Genomic DNA, 18,817 nt, shown 5'->3' with positions numbered 1-18,817 from the left:
GGGGGGGGGGGGGGGGGGGGGGGGGGGGGTCCTGAATCATTTATAGGCATTATCATCTTCTTTAACAACATCAAACTCCACTTGATTTCTTCCAACCTTATTAACCATTTTGGATTCAATTTTCAAAACATTTTCATTACAGATCAAAACAGTATTCAATAACTATTTCTATCCTATCCAATTTTGTGGTGAGCCTGATTAAAAAACTATCAAATACAAATGGCATTTCTATTTTGATTTGAAATTGTTTTCAGCATACGACTTAAAAAAAAAGTATTTTATTTATTTTATTAATAAATAGAGGAGGAAAAAAGAAAAATAAAGACGTAGTACCAACACCAACAAAATGGGACATGAATCCTTCCATACCCTGAAAAATACAACTTTGTTGTAATACGTAATGAATGTCTGTAATGATCTCAAAGCTTTATGTGATCACCTCAACTTTCCCCAGGCCAGGGAGAAGTTGTGCTAATGGTAGATCTTTAAGGTACATAACACTTTCAATGAGGTCCCTCTTCTAAGGAGAAAAATTAATCAACGATAATGTTGGGGGAAAAAAAGAATGATGCTAGTCACGATATCTCGCTTGGCTACAACTCTCTGTGTCTCGTATGAATCTGCAAATTGTTAGTGGTACCTTTCTAAGAACTTCTCTATCACGACTGAGAATGCAGCAAAGCCAGCACAACCAGCACACGCGGCCTTTGGACCTCCTGAAACAATGCGTTTTTGGGAATTAGCAGAAATGGAGAGTGCCAAGTGTAGCTAAGGCAGCCAAAATAAACGAAAAAAGAAATAAAAGTTGTTTGCAAATTGCATCTCAAGGCAAAGATGTAGTATTAGGCATGAGAAAGTAATTTTGTCATATGATAGACTGATGCAATCCTAATGACTTGAAGTTCGTGATTAGGAAAAAAAAAAAAAGTGCAATTACTCTAGCTGATCTCAAAAAGTGCAATTAATTTCGACCAATAGGCATCTACTCTCCCAGCCGACATGTATATTCAAGAACAGGCGAACAGCAATGACACGATGCTCTTTTTGTACAATTTCACTATTAGTTCAACCAAATGTTCTGTCAATGTTATGCAATGTGTAGAAAGGCTCAACATGGTATAGCAGATCCATGAAACATTTAAGGCAATGACAAGTGCTAGGAGAACTTAGAGCATTAGAAACACAACATACATTCAAAAACTGGATACTTGGAAAGCTATGCGGATTATTCTATTATACTTCTCGTGGTCAAAGCAACAATTTACCTCTGGCTGATAATGTGCCTCCCGTTACACATCCAGCAACTGCTGTGTTTGTAGTATCATGCTTTGCCCGTGCCTACAAAGAAACCACCCAAGATCAATCTCTCATAAATTTCATTCCAAAGTTATCACCATACCACCAAAAGAACATTACAATAAGGCAATAAGGAACAACAAATAACAGAGTTTAACTAACTGGTGAAACAACGCAATTCATAACACTCGATATCCCATTTACTCATCATTTGTTTTGCCAGTTTCCTATAATTACAACAAAACATGTGAACAGAACCTTAAAGTAATTTTTTGTTTTTCATTAACACTTCATTCACCTTCTCAATAACACATTCAGCAGCTGAGAAAATGAAACCCATAACCGCAAAGGTCTTGCAGGAACTCCAACTCCTCCTACCCATCTGCTTTGCTTGGAACACAATTTGTTGCCTGGCAGTCATTTCATCTTGCATTATAGGATTGTCCAGTGCACCTAAGAACAGACCCATGAACAATCCTAGTCCCCCTCCTACAAACACACAACTCCCGGAATTACTCCTTTGCAAACATCATTATAAATCCATATATTATTAAGAATTCAAAACACACAATCACCAACCAAACTGGACACTGGGAAGCTAGAATCATTCGGAACTGCTCAATAGTCTATACGATGATTTATAGGGCTAAATTTTCTGAGATTAGAGACGTGAGAACATACCCATGACGCCGCTGGAGACGCTGCGAACGGCGCAGTTGTTCCAAATGTCCTGGCCTCGAATTTCCTCGACTGTTGGGAGGCGAATGGGTTCGATCGGTGGCTTATCGGCTTCTTGGGAGCTCGAGGACGACGCATTTTGGGGATCATTTGCAGGATCGTTACTCATGGCGGCTCCGGCGGCAGAAACAGTTTCGGTTCAAAGGTGAGATTCTACTGGAAGCCGGAGACTGTGCTACTGAGCGGCTTCGGTTGGCGAGAACAACTGCGCTGAAGCGGCTAGTCGCCGTCGAGACTCGAAGACAGACAGCGAGAGGAGAATTGGTCCACCGGAGACTGGAGAGCACGGAGAGTCGGAGACGTTCACAGAAGAAGCAGAAGAGGCGCCGATCGGTCCCGGCGGTAATCGCTGTCCACGACTAGCGAATTTTAGGGATTTTGATTTGAATCTTTGATGTTAGGAATTCGGATTTTAGGTCCACTACGCCATGGCCAATTAACAGGTCCATGATCCATGATATAAAGATTTATTAATTGGGCTTGGGCTTACAAAAGGCCTGGAAATGGCCCAAATAAATTGGGCTCACTGGTGAGTGGTGAAACCTCATATCAAACCTAATATAAACGCTCATCTTCAACATAGGGTTTATTCATTTGAGGTGGCAATTTCAGCATCAAGCGCCCGAATCCTACAGAACACAGCCGCGAAGGCTGAAGATTTAGCGCGGCGGCGGCGATTCTCAGTTCACCACCACCAACATGGTTACTATCTCTTCTCGTTTAAGTTAATCGTTGATAAACTGTTTATATTGTTGTGTTTGTCATTGTTATTCACTTCTTTGTTCCACTTTTCATTCTTTGTTAAAAATGAGGATTCCTCAGTTTGGATCTGTAGTCTACATGTTGAATATTGAGTCATTGATGAGTAATTTCGTAAATTTGTCTATGTTCACTGGAACTAGTGACCTCCCTTTTATCTGTTCTTTCCTCTGTGTAAATGTGTGGATATACATATATATATTGAAATATACTGAAATATATATGTACGAAAGATTTATTCAAATGTTACAATGTAATAGTCTTCGCAGCTGCATTCTAATGGAGAAGGAATTCGTCAGTATTGGACAATAATTCTACTTTGTGACATCAAAGAAGAGTAAGGGGCCAATGGGGAATGTTAAATAGAAACATTAGAAGCATGTTGTTTCATATGAGAATTATTGTATATGCTCATTCATTTTTTTAAGGGAAACGCAGAAACATGCAACAAGATCAAATCTTTTTTCAAGTTTCATTCTCCAAATACTGTAATCCAACTCCAACAAAGATTCAACTGGAGCAGCAGTTAGACTTGGGATTGGGGGCATATATGCAGCAAGCTTCTTAGACTCCGTATCTTCTACGTTATCCACTAATTGTAATTAACTAATGTCTAATCCATGAGAAAAAGAAGCTGTTCACCTGTATGTGTTTCACCAACTTTATGGCTCTGTTATCACATTCTTCCGAGTAAGGAAGAGAACATATCTATTTATGAATGAACAACGCCAAGTTGAATCCCATTTTCTTACTTTTAAGTGAATTAAAATGAACAAACAAGTCCAAACAAGTCCCTGTTTTAAAATCACTTATTGTTATATATATATAGAGCATTATTTCAAGCTAAGCTTCCGTAAGTAACTCTGTCTACAGATTTTAGTTTTTATGAATTTATCTTCAGGCTTGTTAGGTTTTAGGCCTTTTGCAATTAGATGTGACCTTGATCTGCTCCTTTTTTGAACCATTTGATTGTAGTTCTTTTTGCATACCTGAATTCCTGATCAGAAATCTTTGAAGTTTTGGATTTATGTATTTTTTTTTGTCTCATTGGTATGATTTGCTTTATCATATTGAGTTTATGTATTCTAATTGCTTTCTGTTTGCAGGCGAGAGGGTTGAAGAAGCACATGAAGAGGCTCAATGCCCCTAAGCATTGGATGCTTGACAAACTTGGGGGAGCTTTTGTAAGTGAAGGACTATGGAAAAACTGTTATCCAATGATTGTTTTCTTGCTGAGTTCCACTGTTTCCTTAACTGTGGTCTTTCTAAATTGCTTTTGCAGGCCCCTAAGCCTTCATCTGGACCTCACAAGTCAAGGGAGTGCTTGCCATTGATCCTCATCATTCGAAACAGGCTTAAGTATGCCCTTACTTATCATGAGGTCATTTCAATTTTGATGCAACGCCATGTTCTGGTTGATGGCAAGGTTAGGACAGACAAGACATACCCTGCTGGTTTCATGGGTGAGTACATTTCCTTTTTAGGTTATTTCTGTTAATTTGTTGAAATACCCCAAGGTCCTGATTTTGATGAGCAAGTATTGATAGAGAATTACTACGTACTTCAGTGTATGCATGTTTTACTTGTTGTAATTTATTTAAAGTGGCTTGACAGTGGAGAAATCCATCAAACATTTGACTTTTCAGATGTTGTTTCAATTCCGAAGACAAATGAGAACTTCCGTCTACTTTATGATACTAAAGGACGGTTCCGTCTTCACTCCATTAGAGATGAAGAGGCAAAGGTTGGTATACATCTCTTTTCAGAGTGTAGGATGTGGAATAGCTCTATTTTTCACTGATAGGAATATTAATTGCAAGCACTGTTGCTTTGATGAATTGTTATCTACTCTTGCTTTTATCTCATGGTTGGAATCCTTTTGTCCAATATTAACTTCCTGCTGCATTCCTATTTTGCAGTTTAAGCTTTGCAAGGTCCGCTCTGTGCAATTTGGTAAAAAGGGAATTCCATACATTAACACTTATGATGGCAGGACCATCCGTTATCCTGATCCGCTCATCAAGGCCAACGACACTGTCAAGTTGGACTTGGAGAGCAACAAGATTGTTGAATTCATCAAGTTTGATGTTGGAAATGTTGTTATGGTGACTGGTGGAAGAAACAGGGGGCGTGTTGGAGTGATTAAGAACAGGGAGAAACATAAGGGTAGCTTTGAGACAGTCCACATCCAGGATGCCCTTGGACACGAGTTTGCTACCCGCTTAGGAAATGTGTTCACCATTGGCAAAGGTACCAAGCCTTGGGTATCTCTACCCAAGGGGAAAGGTATCAAGTTGACCATCATTGAAGAAGCCAAGAAGAGGCTTGCTGCTCAGTCTGCAACCACTGCTTAATACAACTGTCAGCATTACTTCATAGCCTTATATCTAATTTGAAGTATTTTATCACTTGAACGGGATTTTGTTTCACCAAACTCATTGAACTTCTTGCTTTTAGATGTGAGCTGTTTTTGCATTTGACAAATTTGTGTTACTGCATTTCTTTTTGTTGGATATAAGGAAAGGATAGGGAAGAGAAGATGAGAGGGAAGAAAAAAGAGAAAAGAAAATCTTAAAACAAAAAAAATCTTATTACAAAAATGCACATGTGACTCTCATGCAAGAGACAGGCAGCTGGAATTAATTTGTTGTTGGCCTTACTTTTTGCGAAAAATATTATATTTGCAGGAGCAATTTTCATCTATGTTACCTTTCTCCCTTATATGTTGGCATAAATTTTATTAAAATTGTGAAAGTTGCTCTATTAAGGAGTCCCTTATATTTGATTATAAAGCGTAATTTCGATTGAGTTGGCCAGATAAATATTTAATTTAATAAGAGTTTATTACCGAAATGGTCCCTCGACTATAGCAAAATTATCAATTTGGTCCTCGACAATTTTTCTTGCCCAATTAAGTTCTCGACTTTAAAAAATTTAACCATTTTTGTCTTCCGTTTATTTTACAGTTTGATATCCGTTAAATCGGGACCAAATTGGTAATTTTATTATAGTCAAAGGATCATTTCAGTCAAAAATTAATTACCGAAATGGTCCATTGAATAAAGCAAAATTACCAATTTGGTCCCGATTTAACTGTTGTTTAACACCAAAATAAACGGAGGACCAAATTGGTTAAAATTTTCAAAGTCAAGGACTTAATTGGGCAAGAAAAATTGTCGAGGACCAAATTGGTAATTTCGCAATAGTCGAGGGACCATTTCGGTAATAAACTCATTTAATAATTATAAGATTTTAAATATAACTGAAAATTTTATTGTTTATTGATACTCCGTATTTAATCAATCGAATTTATGTTCTCATGGAAAATGGTTGAAAATTTTGGTCACTTCTAACTAGTGGTTGGAAATAGCAAAGTATTTTTCAAATTTTCAAAACACTTAGTAAGTTGGTCAAAAAACAATATAATTTTCAGTTATATTTAAAGCAACAATTTACCTCTGGTTGATAATGTGTCACCTGTTATACATCCAGCAACTGCTGTGTTTGTAGTATCATGCTCGCCTGTGCCTACAAAGAAACCACCCGAAATCAATCTCTCATAAATTTCATTACAAAGTTATCACCATATCACCAAATAACATAATTTTACTAGCCGATGAAACACACAATTCATAAGACTCAATATCCCATTTACTCATCATTTGTTTTCCAAATCTCTATAATTACAACAAAACAGATGAACAAAACCTTAAAGCTTAAAGTAACAATTTTTTTTTCATTACTCATCATCTATTTTGCCAAATGTCTTGGCCTCGAATTTCCTTGACTGTTAGGAGGCGAATGGGTTCAACCGGTGGCTTATCGGCTTCTTGGGAGCTCGAGGACGACGCGCTTTGGGGATCATTTGCAGGGTCGGAACTCATGGTGACTCCAGTGGCAAAAACAGTTTCTATTCAAAGGTGAGATTCTTTGGAGTAAAAGTGACGATAACTTAGCCGCCAATGCTGAAGAGTTCTGCATCATGTAAGAAGTTCTCGTATACAAAAAGAAAAGGAAAACCTAGAAAAAGGCAAATTGCGGTCAAGAAGCAAGCATTTAGCCCAACCGCGACGCCCCTCAATTGTGCGTCACGCTCCGTCTTGCCCAAATAGATTATTCCTTATTCTATTAGAGGCCCATTAACCCGGGCAAATTATTACTCCCTTGTCCCATTTTATTTGTCATATTTATTATTCATTCGTCAAATCAACTTTTTCTTTTTTGTCTATTTTCTATTAGCATTATTTTTATAATTTTAAAATTTGATTTTTTTTTTGTATTTAATAGTTTTGTGTATTCTAGGTAATCGTTTTGTGTATTCTAGGTAATCGTTTTGTGTATTATAGGCAATCATTCTGTGTATTCTAGGCAACCGTTATGTGTATTCATGTTATTAACACATGTTGTGATGTGTTTGTGCATTCGAATGTTTAGAAGGATGAGTTCTGTGTATTTTGTGTCAATATTCTGTATTCATGTTATTAACGCAGGTTGTGATGTGTTTGTGCATTCGAATGTTAGGAGGATGAGTTCTGTGTATTTTGTATCAATATTATGTGTATTCTTGGCAAACGTTCTGTGTATTATAGACAAGGATTTTGTGTATTATAGACAATAAATTCGCTGGAGTCATTCGCGTCCGCGTTCACTAAAATCGAGACAACATCATTTCGGAACAGGGTCCACAATATAACGATTGACTCGCCTTGTAGTCGGCCAGTCGCAGATGTAAGGGATTTTGAATCTTTGATGTTAGACATTTAGGAATTAGGATATTTGGTCCACAACTCCATGGCCCATTAACAGGTCCATGATCCATGATATATAAAGATTGATTGGATTAGGATTGGGCTCACAAAAGGCCCAAATAAATTAGGCTCACTAGTGAAACTTCACATATGAAACCAAATATAAACGCTCATCGTCAACAAGCATTTGAGGTTGCAGTTTCAGCATAAAGCGGCCGAACCCTACAGAACAGCCAACGGAGGCTGAAGACTTAACGCGGCGGCGATTCTCAGTTCACCACCACCAACATGGTTACTCTCTCTTCTCGTTTAACTTAATCGTTGATAAACTGTTTATATTGCCATTGTTATTCACTTCTTTGTTCCACTTTTCTTTCCATGTTAAAAATAAGGATTCCTCGGTTTGGATCTGTAGTATACATGTTGAATATTCAGTCGTTGATGAGTAATTTTGTAAATTTGTCGAAGCTTACTGGAATAAGTGACCTCCCTTTTATCTGTGCTTTCCTCTGTGTAAATGTTTGGATATATATATATTTGTTAGGTTTTAGGCCTTTTGCAATTAAATGTATTCATTGAGATTCTGGTAAAGTGGAAGGGCCTCAAGCTAAACCTATGCAGGCATGCATTTTACTTTCTGGAAGCTTATTATCAGTTCTCATTTTCATGTTCTGTTTTTCATCTTTTTGTATGTATCGATTATCATGTTCTATTACAAGAGCTTTTCTCAATGATAACAGAAACTTATTTTCAATACAGTGCTATTTGCAATTTACATTTACATTCACACAGTGGTATACATGCTGAATATTCAGGCTTGTAAGCTTGTTAGGTTTTAGGCCTTTTGCAATTAGATGTGACCTTGATCTGCTCCTTTTTTAAACCATTTGATTGTACTTCTTTTTGCATAGTTAATCCAAATTGATGACGGCATACCTGAATTCCTGACCAGAAATCATTCAAGTTTTGGATTTATGTATATTTTTGGTCTCATTGGTATGATTTGCGGTAACATATTGAGTTTATGTATTCTAATTGCTTTCTGTTTGCAGGCGAGAGGCTTGAAGAAGCACATGAAGAGGCTCAATGCCCCTAAGCATTGGATGCTTGACAAACTTGGGGGAGCATTTGTAAGTGATGAGCTGGAAAAACTGTTATCCAATGATTGTTTTCTTGCTTAGTGCCACTGTTTCCTTAACTGTGGTCTTTCTAAATTTGCTTTTCCAGGCCCCTAAGCCTTCCTCTGGACCTCACAAGTCAAGGGAGTGCTTGCCATTGATCCTCATCATTCGAAACAGGCTTAAGTATGCCCTTACTTATCGTGAGGTCATTTCAATTTTGATGCAACGTCATGTTCTGGTTGATGGCAAGGTTAGGACAGACAAGACTTACCCTGCTGGTTTCATGGGTGAGTGCATTTCCTCGGTTTAGGTTATTTCTGTTAAATTTATTGAAATACACCAAGGTCCTGATTTTGATGAGCAGGTATTGATAGAGAATTACTTCAGTGTATGCATGTTTTACTTTTTTTTTTTTTTTTTTTTTTTTTTGTAATTTACTTTCTTTATAAAGTGGCTTAGCAGTGGAGAAATTCATCAAACATTTGACTTTTCAGATGTTGTTTCAATTCCCAAGACAAATGAGAATTTCCGACTACTTTATGATACCAAAGGACGGTTCCGTCTTCACTCCATTAGAGATGAAGAGGCAAAGGTTGGTATACATATCTTTTCAGAGTGTAGGATGTGGAATAGCTCTATTTTCACTGATAGGAATATTAATTGCAAGCGCTGTTGCTTTGAAGAATTGTTATCTACTCCTAAATCATTTTTAAAAAAGGAAGTTTATCTTTTTCTAAATGGCAGTGGGAAATGCTTTTTACCAGTGTGACTATCTATTAGGGCCTGTACCAGTGTTTTACTTGCTTTAAAGAATCTGTATTAGTTTTGAGGAGTTAATTTTTGTTCTCAGTTGGGATTTAACTCTTTCTTTTATGACATGATGGGAATCCTTTTGCCCAATATTTACTTCCTGTGCATTCCTATTTTGCAGTTTAAGCTTTGCAAGGTCCGCTCTGTGCAATTTGGTAAAAAGGGAATTCCATACATTAACACTTATGATGGCAGGACCATCCGTTATCCTGATCCGCTCATCAAGGCCAACGACACTGTCAAGTTGGACTTGGAGAGCAACAAGATTGTTGAATTCATCAAGTTTGATGTTGGAAATGTTGTTATGGTGACTGGTGGAAGAAACAGGGGGCGTGTTGGAGTGATTAAGAACAGGGAGAAACATAAGGGTAGCTTTGAGACAGTCCACATCCAGGATGCCCTTGGACACGAGTTTGCTACCCGCTTAGGAAATGTGTTCACCATTGGCAAAGGTACCAAGCCTTGGGTATCTCTACCTAAGGGGAAAGGTATCAAGTTGACCATCATTGAAGAAGCCAAGAAGAGGCTTGCTGCTCAGTCTGCAACCACTGCTTAATACAACTGTCAGCATTACGTCGTAGCCTTATATCCAATATGAAGTATTTTGTCACTTAAAACGGGATTTTGTTTCACCAATCTCTTTCTACTTCTTGCTTTTAGTGACACTTATAGTCTTATCAATGTGAGCTGTTGTTTTTGTATTTGACAAATTTGTGTTACTGCATTTCTTTTTGTTGGATGTAAGGTAGAGAGTACTGTTTTATATTAATTCAGCCTATTCCTTTAGTATTTAATCAGATTCTATATTTGCTTAACATGTTTCTCTAGTTGCGATGACTGTCATTTAAGTTGGTCTCTTGGTGATATTGTCCCCGTGTAGTTACTTGTACAAACAGCTCGTGTTGGAGGATGAAGATTGTGATGTTTGAGTTTAAACTTATCCCATGTTAAGAAAGATGGTGGGATTTGAATTGAAGTTTTATACAACTAATAAATTGCAGCGTAAATATTCAGATTATGGATGATGAAATTTACAGTTTTGCATCCTAAAGTTTACAATTAAAAGATTACATCGTAAATAATAAGATTTTGGTCTTGAATTGAAGCTATATACTACTAAATTGCATCCTAAATGCGTAACTTAGAGTACTAAAATTCTTTGTTTGAGCTCCTGGTTTTCCTCTTTGCAAGCATTATTACTTGGACCAATAGTCTACATAATTGTGTGGATCATAAATAAAAGATATATTTTTAATATACTAGAAATATATTATTTGTGTATGTAAAATATATTATTTGAAAGTATACAAATATTGTACTTTTAATCAGGGACGGACCCAGGATTACACGATGGGGGGGGGCCGATCAGCTGATGTCGTGGCATACACTGCTCTATAAAATACTCATTTAATATATACTAACATAAATCATTACTCTTTTCTTTAAAAAAAATAATAAATCATTACATTACAAATCTACTAAAATTTAGAACGTCTCTCTTGCATATCACGGAAATCATCTATAATTGAATCTATACTAAATTGTTTTGCAATTTGTTTTTCAATGTACACTAACAAACAATCATTAAGAAATTGATCACCCATCTTGTTACGGAGTGTAGTCTTGACTATTTTCATGGCAGAAAATGATCGTTCTGTAGTAGCTGTAGATACGGGAAGCGTGAGGATGAGAGTTACTATTCTGAAGACAAGAGGAAAGATGTCCAACTTTCTAGTTTTCACCAACCATTGACAGAGATCAGAAATGCTTTCTAGTGCTTTAAAATCATGAAGTTGTTTCACATGTTCAAAATGTTCAAGTTGCATTCTTAATTGTAAAATCTCATAATCTGCAAAGTCTTGTGGGTAAAACTTCTCTACCAACTTGCAAATGTCATCAATTCTGAATGCTAAACGCATTTCTTTTGGATCAAGGGATGAACTAAGAATAATTAATTCCATTGCTTTATCATCAAACCTATTGTTCAACTCTTGCAATTGAGAATCAATCACCGCATTAAAAATATCAACTTTGTAATGATGTCCAATTGTTAATTCATCTTGTTGATGTCTAGCCCTTCCTCTTCTTGCAATATATTGAGCATCAAAATCTGGTACAGTTATATTGACATTCTCACAAAAAGACTTCACACTTGAAACTAGTTCATCCCATCCATTATCTCTTAATTTTTGAATAAGCAATTTAGTAGATGTCACAAGATGCATTGCATTCAATATATCTTGAGTTTGGAGTTGCAAAGCTTGGCAGAGCATATTAGAAATCTCTAGAACTTTTTTCATGAGGTGCATAATGAATACAAATTCAAAAGAAGTCATTACCTCATAAGCTGCATCGGCATCTCCACGGTGAGTAGGTGTAGTTCCATCTTCAATAATGTTTAGTAAAACTTCACATGTTGCACTAAACATTCTCATCAAACTTGATATGGATTTCAAATGAGAACTCCAACGAGTATCACCTGGCCGTTGTAAAGAACCAATTTGGTTAAGACCCTTCCCACTTTCAAGCTCATCAATACTAAGCAAATGAGCAATATTTGAGGCATGAACAGCTTTTAACTGGTCGTTGCGCTTACATGAAGCCCCAACAACATTAATAATGGAGTTCAAATGAGTGAAAAAAATGATGAATAGGGATGACTTCCTTTGAAGAAGCTACTAATGCCAATTGCAATCGATGTGCAAAACAATGAATATAATAAGCATAAGGGCATTTATCCAAGATTAAAGCTTTCAATCCATTCCATTCTCCACGCATGTTACTTGCACCATCATAACCTTGTCCTCGAATATTTTGAACATCAAGATTATGATGAGATAAGATAGAAAAGATACATTCTTTCAATGTTGATGCAATAGTGTCCTTAACATGAACAACTCCAAAAAATCGCTCTTGTATAAACCCATCTCTATCAACAAATCTCAAGACAATAGACATTTGTTCCTTCTTTGATTCATCTCGAGCTTCATCAACAATGATACAAAATTTTGCATCACCAATTTCTTCTCGGATAGCACTTTTTACTTTAGTTGCCAACACTTGCAAAATTTGTTTTTGTATTCTTGGTGATGTGTATGTTGCATTTCGTGGGGCTTTATCAAGAACTTTTGTTACTTCATCATTAAAAGAGGCAATGATACCCAATAGCTCTAAAAAGTTTCCACGATTTGTTGATGTTATTGACTCATCATCACCTCTAAAAGAACATCCTTGAGATGCAAGCCATCTCGTTGCCTCAATTACAGTTCTCAATCGAAGTCTATTTTCAACTACTTCTTGAGATGTGAATTTCTCAATATGTTGTGCAATGTGTGATTGTTGGTTCATGAGATCCGCACAAGCTTTCTCGGCATCTCGATGAGGGGAGGTGAGATCTTTCCCAATATGTGCTAAAAATGAGCAATTTTTTCCATCTCTAACTTTCTTCCATGATCGAAAACCATTGATTGTAAAAGCATGCAATCCGGAAGGCCCCTCTTGAGTATGAAATAAATAACATGGTAGACAAAATGCTGCATCTTTACTAGGAGAATATTCTAGCCAAGAAGGGTATAATTTAAACCAAGATGCTTGAAAACTACGAGCATGCTTTTCTCCCGATTTTGGATACTTTGAAAGCAAACATTGATATGGGCCAGCCTTAATATAAGCTCTCCTAATTTCATCACGCTTGTCAATAGGACACTTCCATATTGGCAGTCGCAATCCCGGATCACGTTCTAATGCTTGAATGTCAAAGTTCTCATTGATTTCAATTCTTTGAGATTTTTCAGGACGACTCTCAGAATTCAATTGATCAATACTTGTAGATGAATTTACTTGAGATGTTGAATCTTCAGAATTTTTTCTTTTAAAAAAGTTATCTATCCTTTGTGTCTTTTTCATTATAGGATCTATAGTTCAATCTTCCTGTGTTCACAAATCAGAAATCACAAATATTCACAAATCACAATATTAATAATTTGGTAAGTCAATTAAACAATTAAATTATCCAAGTCAATTAAACATTAAAATAATTAAATATATAATGCTACTATAATTACAAAAAAATATTTTATTTTTTAAACTATTTACAATTTCGTGTTTTTCTTTTTAAACTAACCAAGTTCAATATGTCTTAAATCTGAATACAATTCCATGTATTATGTATATGCTTTCAACTTCCTTAGTTCCTTCTCTCTTTTTTTTTTCAACATATTTATTAATTTATGCAATTATGCAATTACGATTTCAAAATTCAAACAAGTGTTCTCAAAATTCAACAACTATTTACAATACTAATTCTATAATACTACCCCTAATAAATTTATAAATTCATTCTTCTACAATTCTACAAAATATATAAGAATACAAATTTACAAAGTAATTATTCAGAGCTACAAGAAAATAAAAAAAATTACCAGATTTATTGTTGAAGAAGAACAGAAAATTGATGATTTGAAGATGATGAAACTCAGGAGTCCAAAAAGAGTGACTCTGTAAATGAAACCAGGAGTGAGCTTGCTTAATTTCTTTAGTGTTCAAATCTTCAATTACTCTTCTGAGTGGAGCACTGGAGCCGGTGGAGGAAAGTAGACAACAAGTGATTTCAACTTTCAACATTTGCAAATAAAATAAAATAATAATAATAATAAAACAAAAGCTAGTGGGTTTCAACTTTCAAAAAAAACAAAAGTACTCCATACTTCCTGCAACTCTTTGGCTTTTTCTAAACTAATGACAAATTTTTTTATGGACTTAAGAGTTAAGAAGGGCGGAGGGGGGCAGGGAAATATGTTGGGGGGGGCCAAGTGGCCAACTGGCCAAGAATATATATAATATATATATACAGTATAATAGTAAAAAAAAAAAATTTGGGGGGGGCCAAGGCCCCCTAACTAACAACATAGGTCCGTCCCTGCTTTTAATATATTAAAAATTAAAAATATATATTATATTCATGGTTCACACAATTATGTGGACTATGATTTACACAATAATTGCCGCCTCTTTGTTATCTTTGTCGGCTATGACTAAGTGTTATGATTTTTTATAAGCTAAGAGCAAGAGAATTCACTCAAAACATACTTTCTTATAAATCAAAAGAGTACATTGAAGGTGATATGGCAGAACTCCATATATGAGGCCCTGCTAGGGCAAATTATGCCGTGGAGGTGGACTTGGGTCCAAAACTACGTCGTTTTGTCTCTTTTTTCTTTCTTTTTTTTTTTCAAAAAAAAAAATTAGTAAACACATTGCTGAATTAGAGTTGCCCAAAAATGTGTGAATATAGAGGTTTCAAAGTGTGAATATAGAGTATAGAAATCGTGAATGTAGACTTATGATTGTGTGAATGTAGAGTTGCCTAGAAATGTGTGAATGTAGAGGTTTCAAAGTGTGAATGTAGAGTATAGAAATCGTGAATGTAGAGTTATGCATGTGTGAATATGTAATAGAGTTAAGAAGTTCTAGCAACTTGTAGCCTTGTAATGTGTGAATGTGGAGTTCTTACGTTGTGAATATAGAGTACAAGACCTGTGAATATAGAGTTTTGAATGTGTGAATGCATAACAGATATAATCCTGTAATGTGTGAATGTGGAGTTTACAAAGTGTGAATGTAGAGTATCATATAATCCTGTAATATGTGAATGTAGAGTTTACAAAGTGTGAATGTAGAGTATAGTGTATATGAATGTAGACCCAGGTCCACCTTGCATAACAATCCCAAATGCTAGGCCACTTGTAAGACTGTACCACGTGGGCCATGCTTATGGCAATCGATAGAAAGCTCTGAACCTAAGTCAGCCCATATTGTCAACTTATTATTCCAAGCCCATATATTCCACTTTTGGGCTGGGCATGAAACATTGAGCCCAATAGTTAAGAGGACATCATGGAACGGCATACATTATACATACACACATACATGCATGTGCATGAAAGATGGTGAGGAGCAATTAATTAATTAATTATTTATTTATTTTTAAAGAAGAAGAAACAGACATGCTCTACTCATTCGTCGGATCCGCAATATCAGGGGAGGCTACGTATTCTCATGCAATAATAAATTATGTGTAAGGACTGTTTGGTTGGGATTATAATAAATGTATTGAGATTGTTGAGAGTTGACCTTTGCACTACCCTTGTCTCACGCCTATCACTAACAAGTCTCCGTGGGCCCCCTCCCCTCCCCTAATCAGACAAATATCTTTGCCTTTTAGTATTCCCATATGTTCAACTCTCTCCAGGCTTCTATTTTACCTTTCCTTCCTTTATCATTATTGTTTCATAATTGCAGCTTTATTATTTCCATTTCTGCTGTATTCAAGATCTTGTTCTCATTACTATCTTTTTAAAAAAATAGTAAATTATTGTGTACGTAAATGGTAAGTTATATTGGATTATAGAGTGTAATTTCAGTTGAGTTGGTCGGATAGATATCTAACTTAATAATTATAAGATTTTAAATATAGTTTAATTTTATATAAAAATTATTTATTGACTTTTGTGTTTTGTTTTGTTTTTTTAGTACTATCGACTATATTACAAGGTAGTATCTGAACCACCTGAGTTCAATTATGTGACATTTCTTAGAGAGAGCCACATAGATAACAATTAACTGAGCATAAAATACTTGATGACCTTTTTTGTTTTAATTGATCAATTATTTTTTAATATTAAATATAAACTCGGAATCACAACACCTTATTAACTATCAAATGTACCAAAAGAAACAAAAAAAAAAAAAAGAGTATTAAACCAATTAACTTCCTTTTTAGTCTTTTTAAATGGATTTTTTGTTTGCTTGTTTCACTAATCACTATTGGAAATCTTGTCTTTTCCTTATACTTTTTCTGTACACACATGGCAATGGTTTTTTTTTTTTTTTTTGGGAACCACATATGGTGAAAAATTAAGAGAATACACTTGACATTTAATCAACCAAATTTATGTCCACATGAAAAATGGTTCAACATTTCGGTCACTTCTGACATGTGGTTGGAAAATGGAAATAGCAAAGCATTTTTTGAATTTTCAAAATGGTTAGTATGTTGGTAAAAAAATCACTTTTGATCATTTTTTGGTGATAAGAAAATGTGATATATTCAGTCGTATGCAATTAATTTAGTATATTTGATAACATTTTTTTGAACGGGATAAATGCTTAACCCATAACTTTTTTTTTTCTTATAGATAGATTCTTCTCCTCAATCAACTATATCCTTATCAACATCATATTGAACTGTATTACAAGCCTATGAACTAATCACACTTATATGCTTTTATTTCATTGATTTACACGAAATCTCGTAGTCATTACCTAAGCAAATCCCATATTGTAATCCTAGTTGCCATTGACAAATGACTACACTAAAATAAACTAACTTAAGTTGTCCATATAACTAATCGGTTCAAACCGAAAACATCAGGCGACAGTTTCCAAGAATTAAATTTAAAATCTTGTGGTTACCCAATCAAATCGTTTACCAACTTTGGATTCCATGATGATTTCCTACCCGCACAAATGAATAATTTTTAGTGATGTTACAAAAATTATAACACATAATAACCATGAAAAGTAACAAGAAATCTGGGTCGAAGAATATTCTTTATCCACAAAATCTATAAATAGTAAATGAATTAAATTTTTTAAAATAAATAAAAAGACCAAAAAACCAGCATTGGACCGTGGTTGAAGCTAAGAAATAGTTAATTAGAGTAGGGGGGGGGGGGAATACAAACAACAGTGATTACGAGGAGGTAGATAGATGAGACAGACATTCTGGGAGTTCTGTCTGGTCAAACAAATTAATTATCGGTTAGTGCGATGCTACAAAACAATTAAGATTAATTAATTAGGTAATTAAACAGGTGTAATTAAGAATTAATTACTGCAACAACTTAATTAGAACGAAGAATGGGAGAATTCTTTAATTATTTTCAGACAACGTCAAGGGTGCCTATTATCAACCTCTATGGTGTTGGAAAATTTCTACGAGCCGTCAAAGAAAAATTCAAACATGATAGGAGTTTGCATATATGCAGCTACAAGACATTGACTTTAATTTGTAGTAATTATGTTTGCTATAACATATTATCTTACTGTGATTGTAATTAGATAACAATACTTTGTTTTAACCTTTAAGAAAATTAAGTAATTTGTGTTTTGCTGGGTTACGAGTGAAATTTGTAGTCATTATTATTCGAAAGTGTGTATTATTGAGTGAATTCAACTCTTGTGTAATAGTCTGTAAATCACTCAAGAGAGGGTAAAATGCACTAGGAAAACCATGTTCGACAAGCTCGACTAAAAAGGTGTTAACAATAATCGAACACGTAATATTCTAGTACGAGAATCATGTTTTAACGACAAGGCTAACGTTTTTGGGGCAAGTAATTTGTATTTAGATAACACTTGTGTGAGATCGTCTTACGGGTCTCGTCGATGAGGCGGGTCAAATCTTTTATTAATAGGTCAAATCTTTAACCATTCTTGGGGTCTCAATCATGTTTTAATTTCAAATAGTTTCTAATTTGGCTGGCAAATGGCTCTAAAATAGTTTCTCACTTTGTGTTTTGACTATATATATGAAACAAACAACATTAATTATTTGTAATTTTAATAAGATCGAGAAGAAAATATTTTGCAATTAAACAATTTAGGGTTGATTTATTACAAAGTTATTCAATTAGGAAGATTCTATAGAGAAAATGGGTAGATCAAGTCAATTAAGGTTTAGCTTAGCTGTAAAAATTCATTTGAAATTTGCTTCTTTTTTTAAAAAAAATTAATTAGAAGGACCAAATTGTATATATATATATATAATGTCTTTATTAGAGCAATCCACAAAATTTGGAGAGACGTTAATAAAGAGCGATCACCATTTATCATATCACTATCATTGATATGTGATACACTTAATTGAGTGTGTTTCATAAAACACATTTATAGGGAAGCAAATAAGTCCAGCTTCAGGTCATAAAATAAGTACTCTAAGTTTGTAACTTTTTTTATAACCCACTCGAAAGAATTGTCTTGTATGTAATTTCTTTTTTACATTATTATATTTAAAAAAGTCAAAGATTATTAAGATTAAACAATACAAATATATCAAAAATTATAATTAGTAGCTAGATGCATAAGTTAGTGTCATGTTTCAATAATAAAATAATTAACTTGTATCTTTAAAGTTTAATTGTCCTATAAAGGTGATTGAATTCAACTTTACTTATGCCATGCTTATAGGTTCCATATACATTTTATTAAATTAGTTTAATTTTTACTTGGATTATATTTTCCATGGTGTATTAAAATAGGAAAAGAAGAAAAAAGTCTAACAAG

The 18,817-nt window shown here is 34.8% G+C and overlaps 4 protein-coding genes across 4 annotated transcripts; 2 read left to right on the top strand and 2 right to left on the bottom strand.

Annotated features, from left to right (window-relative positions):
• Positions 1 to 344: 344 nt before the first annotated feature.
• LOC116005074 (mitochondrial import inner membrane translocase subunit TIM22-4-like) lies at positions 345 to 2,454 on the bottom strand. The gene is made up of 4 exons (XM_031245303.1): positions 1,978 to 2,454; positions 1,595 to 1,785; positions 1,266 to 1,338; positions 345 to 716 (listed from the first exon to the last, which is right to left on the bottom strand). Exons 1-4 carry the CDS (start codon positions 2,141 to 2,143, stop codon positions 631 to 633), a joined length of 516 nt encoding a protein of 171 aa, XP_031101163.1. The 5' UTR covers positions 2,144 to 2,454; the 3' UTR covers positions 345 to 630.
• Positions 2,455 to 2,606: 152 nt separating this feature from the next.
• On the top strand, positions 2,607 to 5,468 carry LOC116005072 (40S ribosomal protein S4-1-like). Its single transcript, XM_031245302.1, has 5 exons — positions 2,607 to 2,736; positions 3,900 to 3,977; positions 4,076 to 4,256; positions 4,440 to 4,537; positions 4,713 to 5,468. The coding sequence occupies exons 1-5, from the start codon at positions 2,734 to 2,736 to the stop codon at positions 5,145 to 5,147; spliced, it is 795 nt and encodes a 264-aa protein (XP_031101162.1). The 5' UTR covers positions 2,607 to 2,733; the 3' UTR covers positions 5,148 to 5,468.
• A 2,223-nt stretch (positions 5,469 to 7,691) lies between these two features.
• On the top strand, positions 7,692 to 10,287 carry LOC116005071 (40S ribosomal protein S4). The gene is made up of 5 exons (XM_031245301.1): positions 7,692 to 7,832; positions 8,594 to 8,671; positions 8,769 to 8,949; positions 9,157 to 9,254; positions 9,594 to 10,287. The coding sequence occupies exons 1-5, from the start codon at positions 7,830 to 7,832 to the stop codon at positions 10,026 to 10,028; spliced, it is 795 nt and encodes a 264-aa protein (XP_031101161.1). The 5' UTR covers positions 7,692 to 7,829; the 3' UTR covers positions 10,029 to 10,287.
• A 568-nt stretch (positions 10,288 to 10,855) lies between these two features.
• LOC116005143 lies at positions 10,856 to 14,196 on the bottom strand. Its single transcript, XM_031245396.1, has 2 exons — positions 13,894 to 14,196; positions 10,856 to 11,951 (listed from the first exon to the last, which is right to left on the bottom strand). Exons 1-2 carry the CDS (start codon positions 14,093 to 14,095, stop codon positions 10,951 to 10,953), a joined length of 1,203 nt encoding a protein of 400 aa, XP_031101256.1. The 5' UTR covers positions 14,096 to 14,196; the 3' UTR covers positions 10,856 to 10,950.
• Between the last annotated feature and the right edge of the window lie 4,621 nt (positions 14,197 to 18,817).

The sequence above is a fragment of the Ipomoea triloba genome, chromosome 14 (genome assembly GCF_003576645.1).
Source record: "Ipomoea triloba cultivar NCNSP0323 chromosome 14, ASM357664v1".
NCBI lineage: Eukaryota > Viridiplantae > Streptophyta > Magnoliopsida > Solanales > Convolvulaceae > Ipomoea > Ipomoea triloba.
This window is presented reverse-complemented; position numbering and strand designations above follow the sequence as displayed.

Bases quoted from the DNA above. Each gene is read 5' to 3' on its own strand.
- LOC116005143 (XM_031245396.1), bottom strand. From the start codon at position 14,095: ATGTTGAAAGTTGAAATCACTTGTTGTCTACTTTCCTCCACCGGCTCC. The intron at 11,952-13,893 runs GTAATTTTTTTT...TACAACGGCCAG, and splicing joins CTTCTTCAACAATAAATCTG to GTGATACTCGTTGGAGTTCT.
- LOC116005072 (XM_031245302.1), top strand. The intron at 3,978-4,075 runs GTAAGTGAAGGA...TTGCTTTTGCAG, and splicing joins ACAAACTTGGGGGAGCTTTT to GCCCCTAAGCCTTCATCTGG. The intron at 4,538-4,712 runs GTTGGTATACAT...CCTATTTTGCAG, and splicing joins TTAGAGATGAAGAGGCAAAG to TTTAAGCTTTGCAAGGTCCG.
- LOC116005071 (XM_031245301.1), top strand. The intron at 8,672-8,768 runs GTAAGTGATGAG...TTGCTTTTCCAG, and splicing joins ACAAACTTGGGGGAGCATTT to GCCCCTAAGCCTTCCTCTGG. The intron at 8,950-9,156 runs GTGAGTGCATTT...TTGACTTTTCAG, and splicing joins TTACCCTGCTGGTTTCATGG to ATGTTGTTTCAATTCCCAAG.
- LOC116005074 (XM_031245303.1), bottom strand. From the start codon at position 2,143: ATGAGTAACGATCCTGCAAATGATCCCCAAAATGCGTCGTCCTCGAGC. The intron at 1,786-1,977 runs GTATGTTCTCAC...GTGTGTTTGTAG, and splicing joins CGTCTCCAGCGGCGTCATGG to GAGGGGGACTAGGATTGTTC. The intron at 717-1,265 runs GTAAATTGTTGC...GCATTGTTTCAG, and splicing joins AGGCACATTATCAGCCAGAG to GAGGTCCAAAGGCCGCGTGT.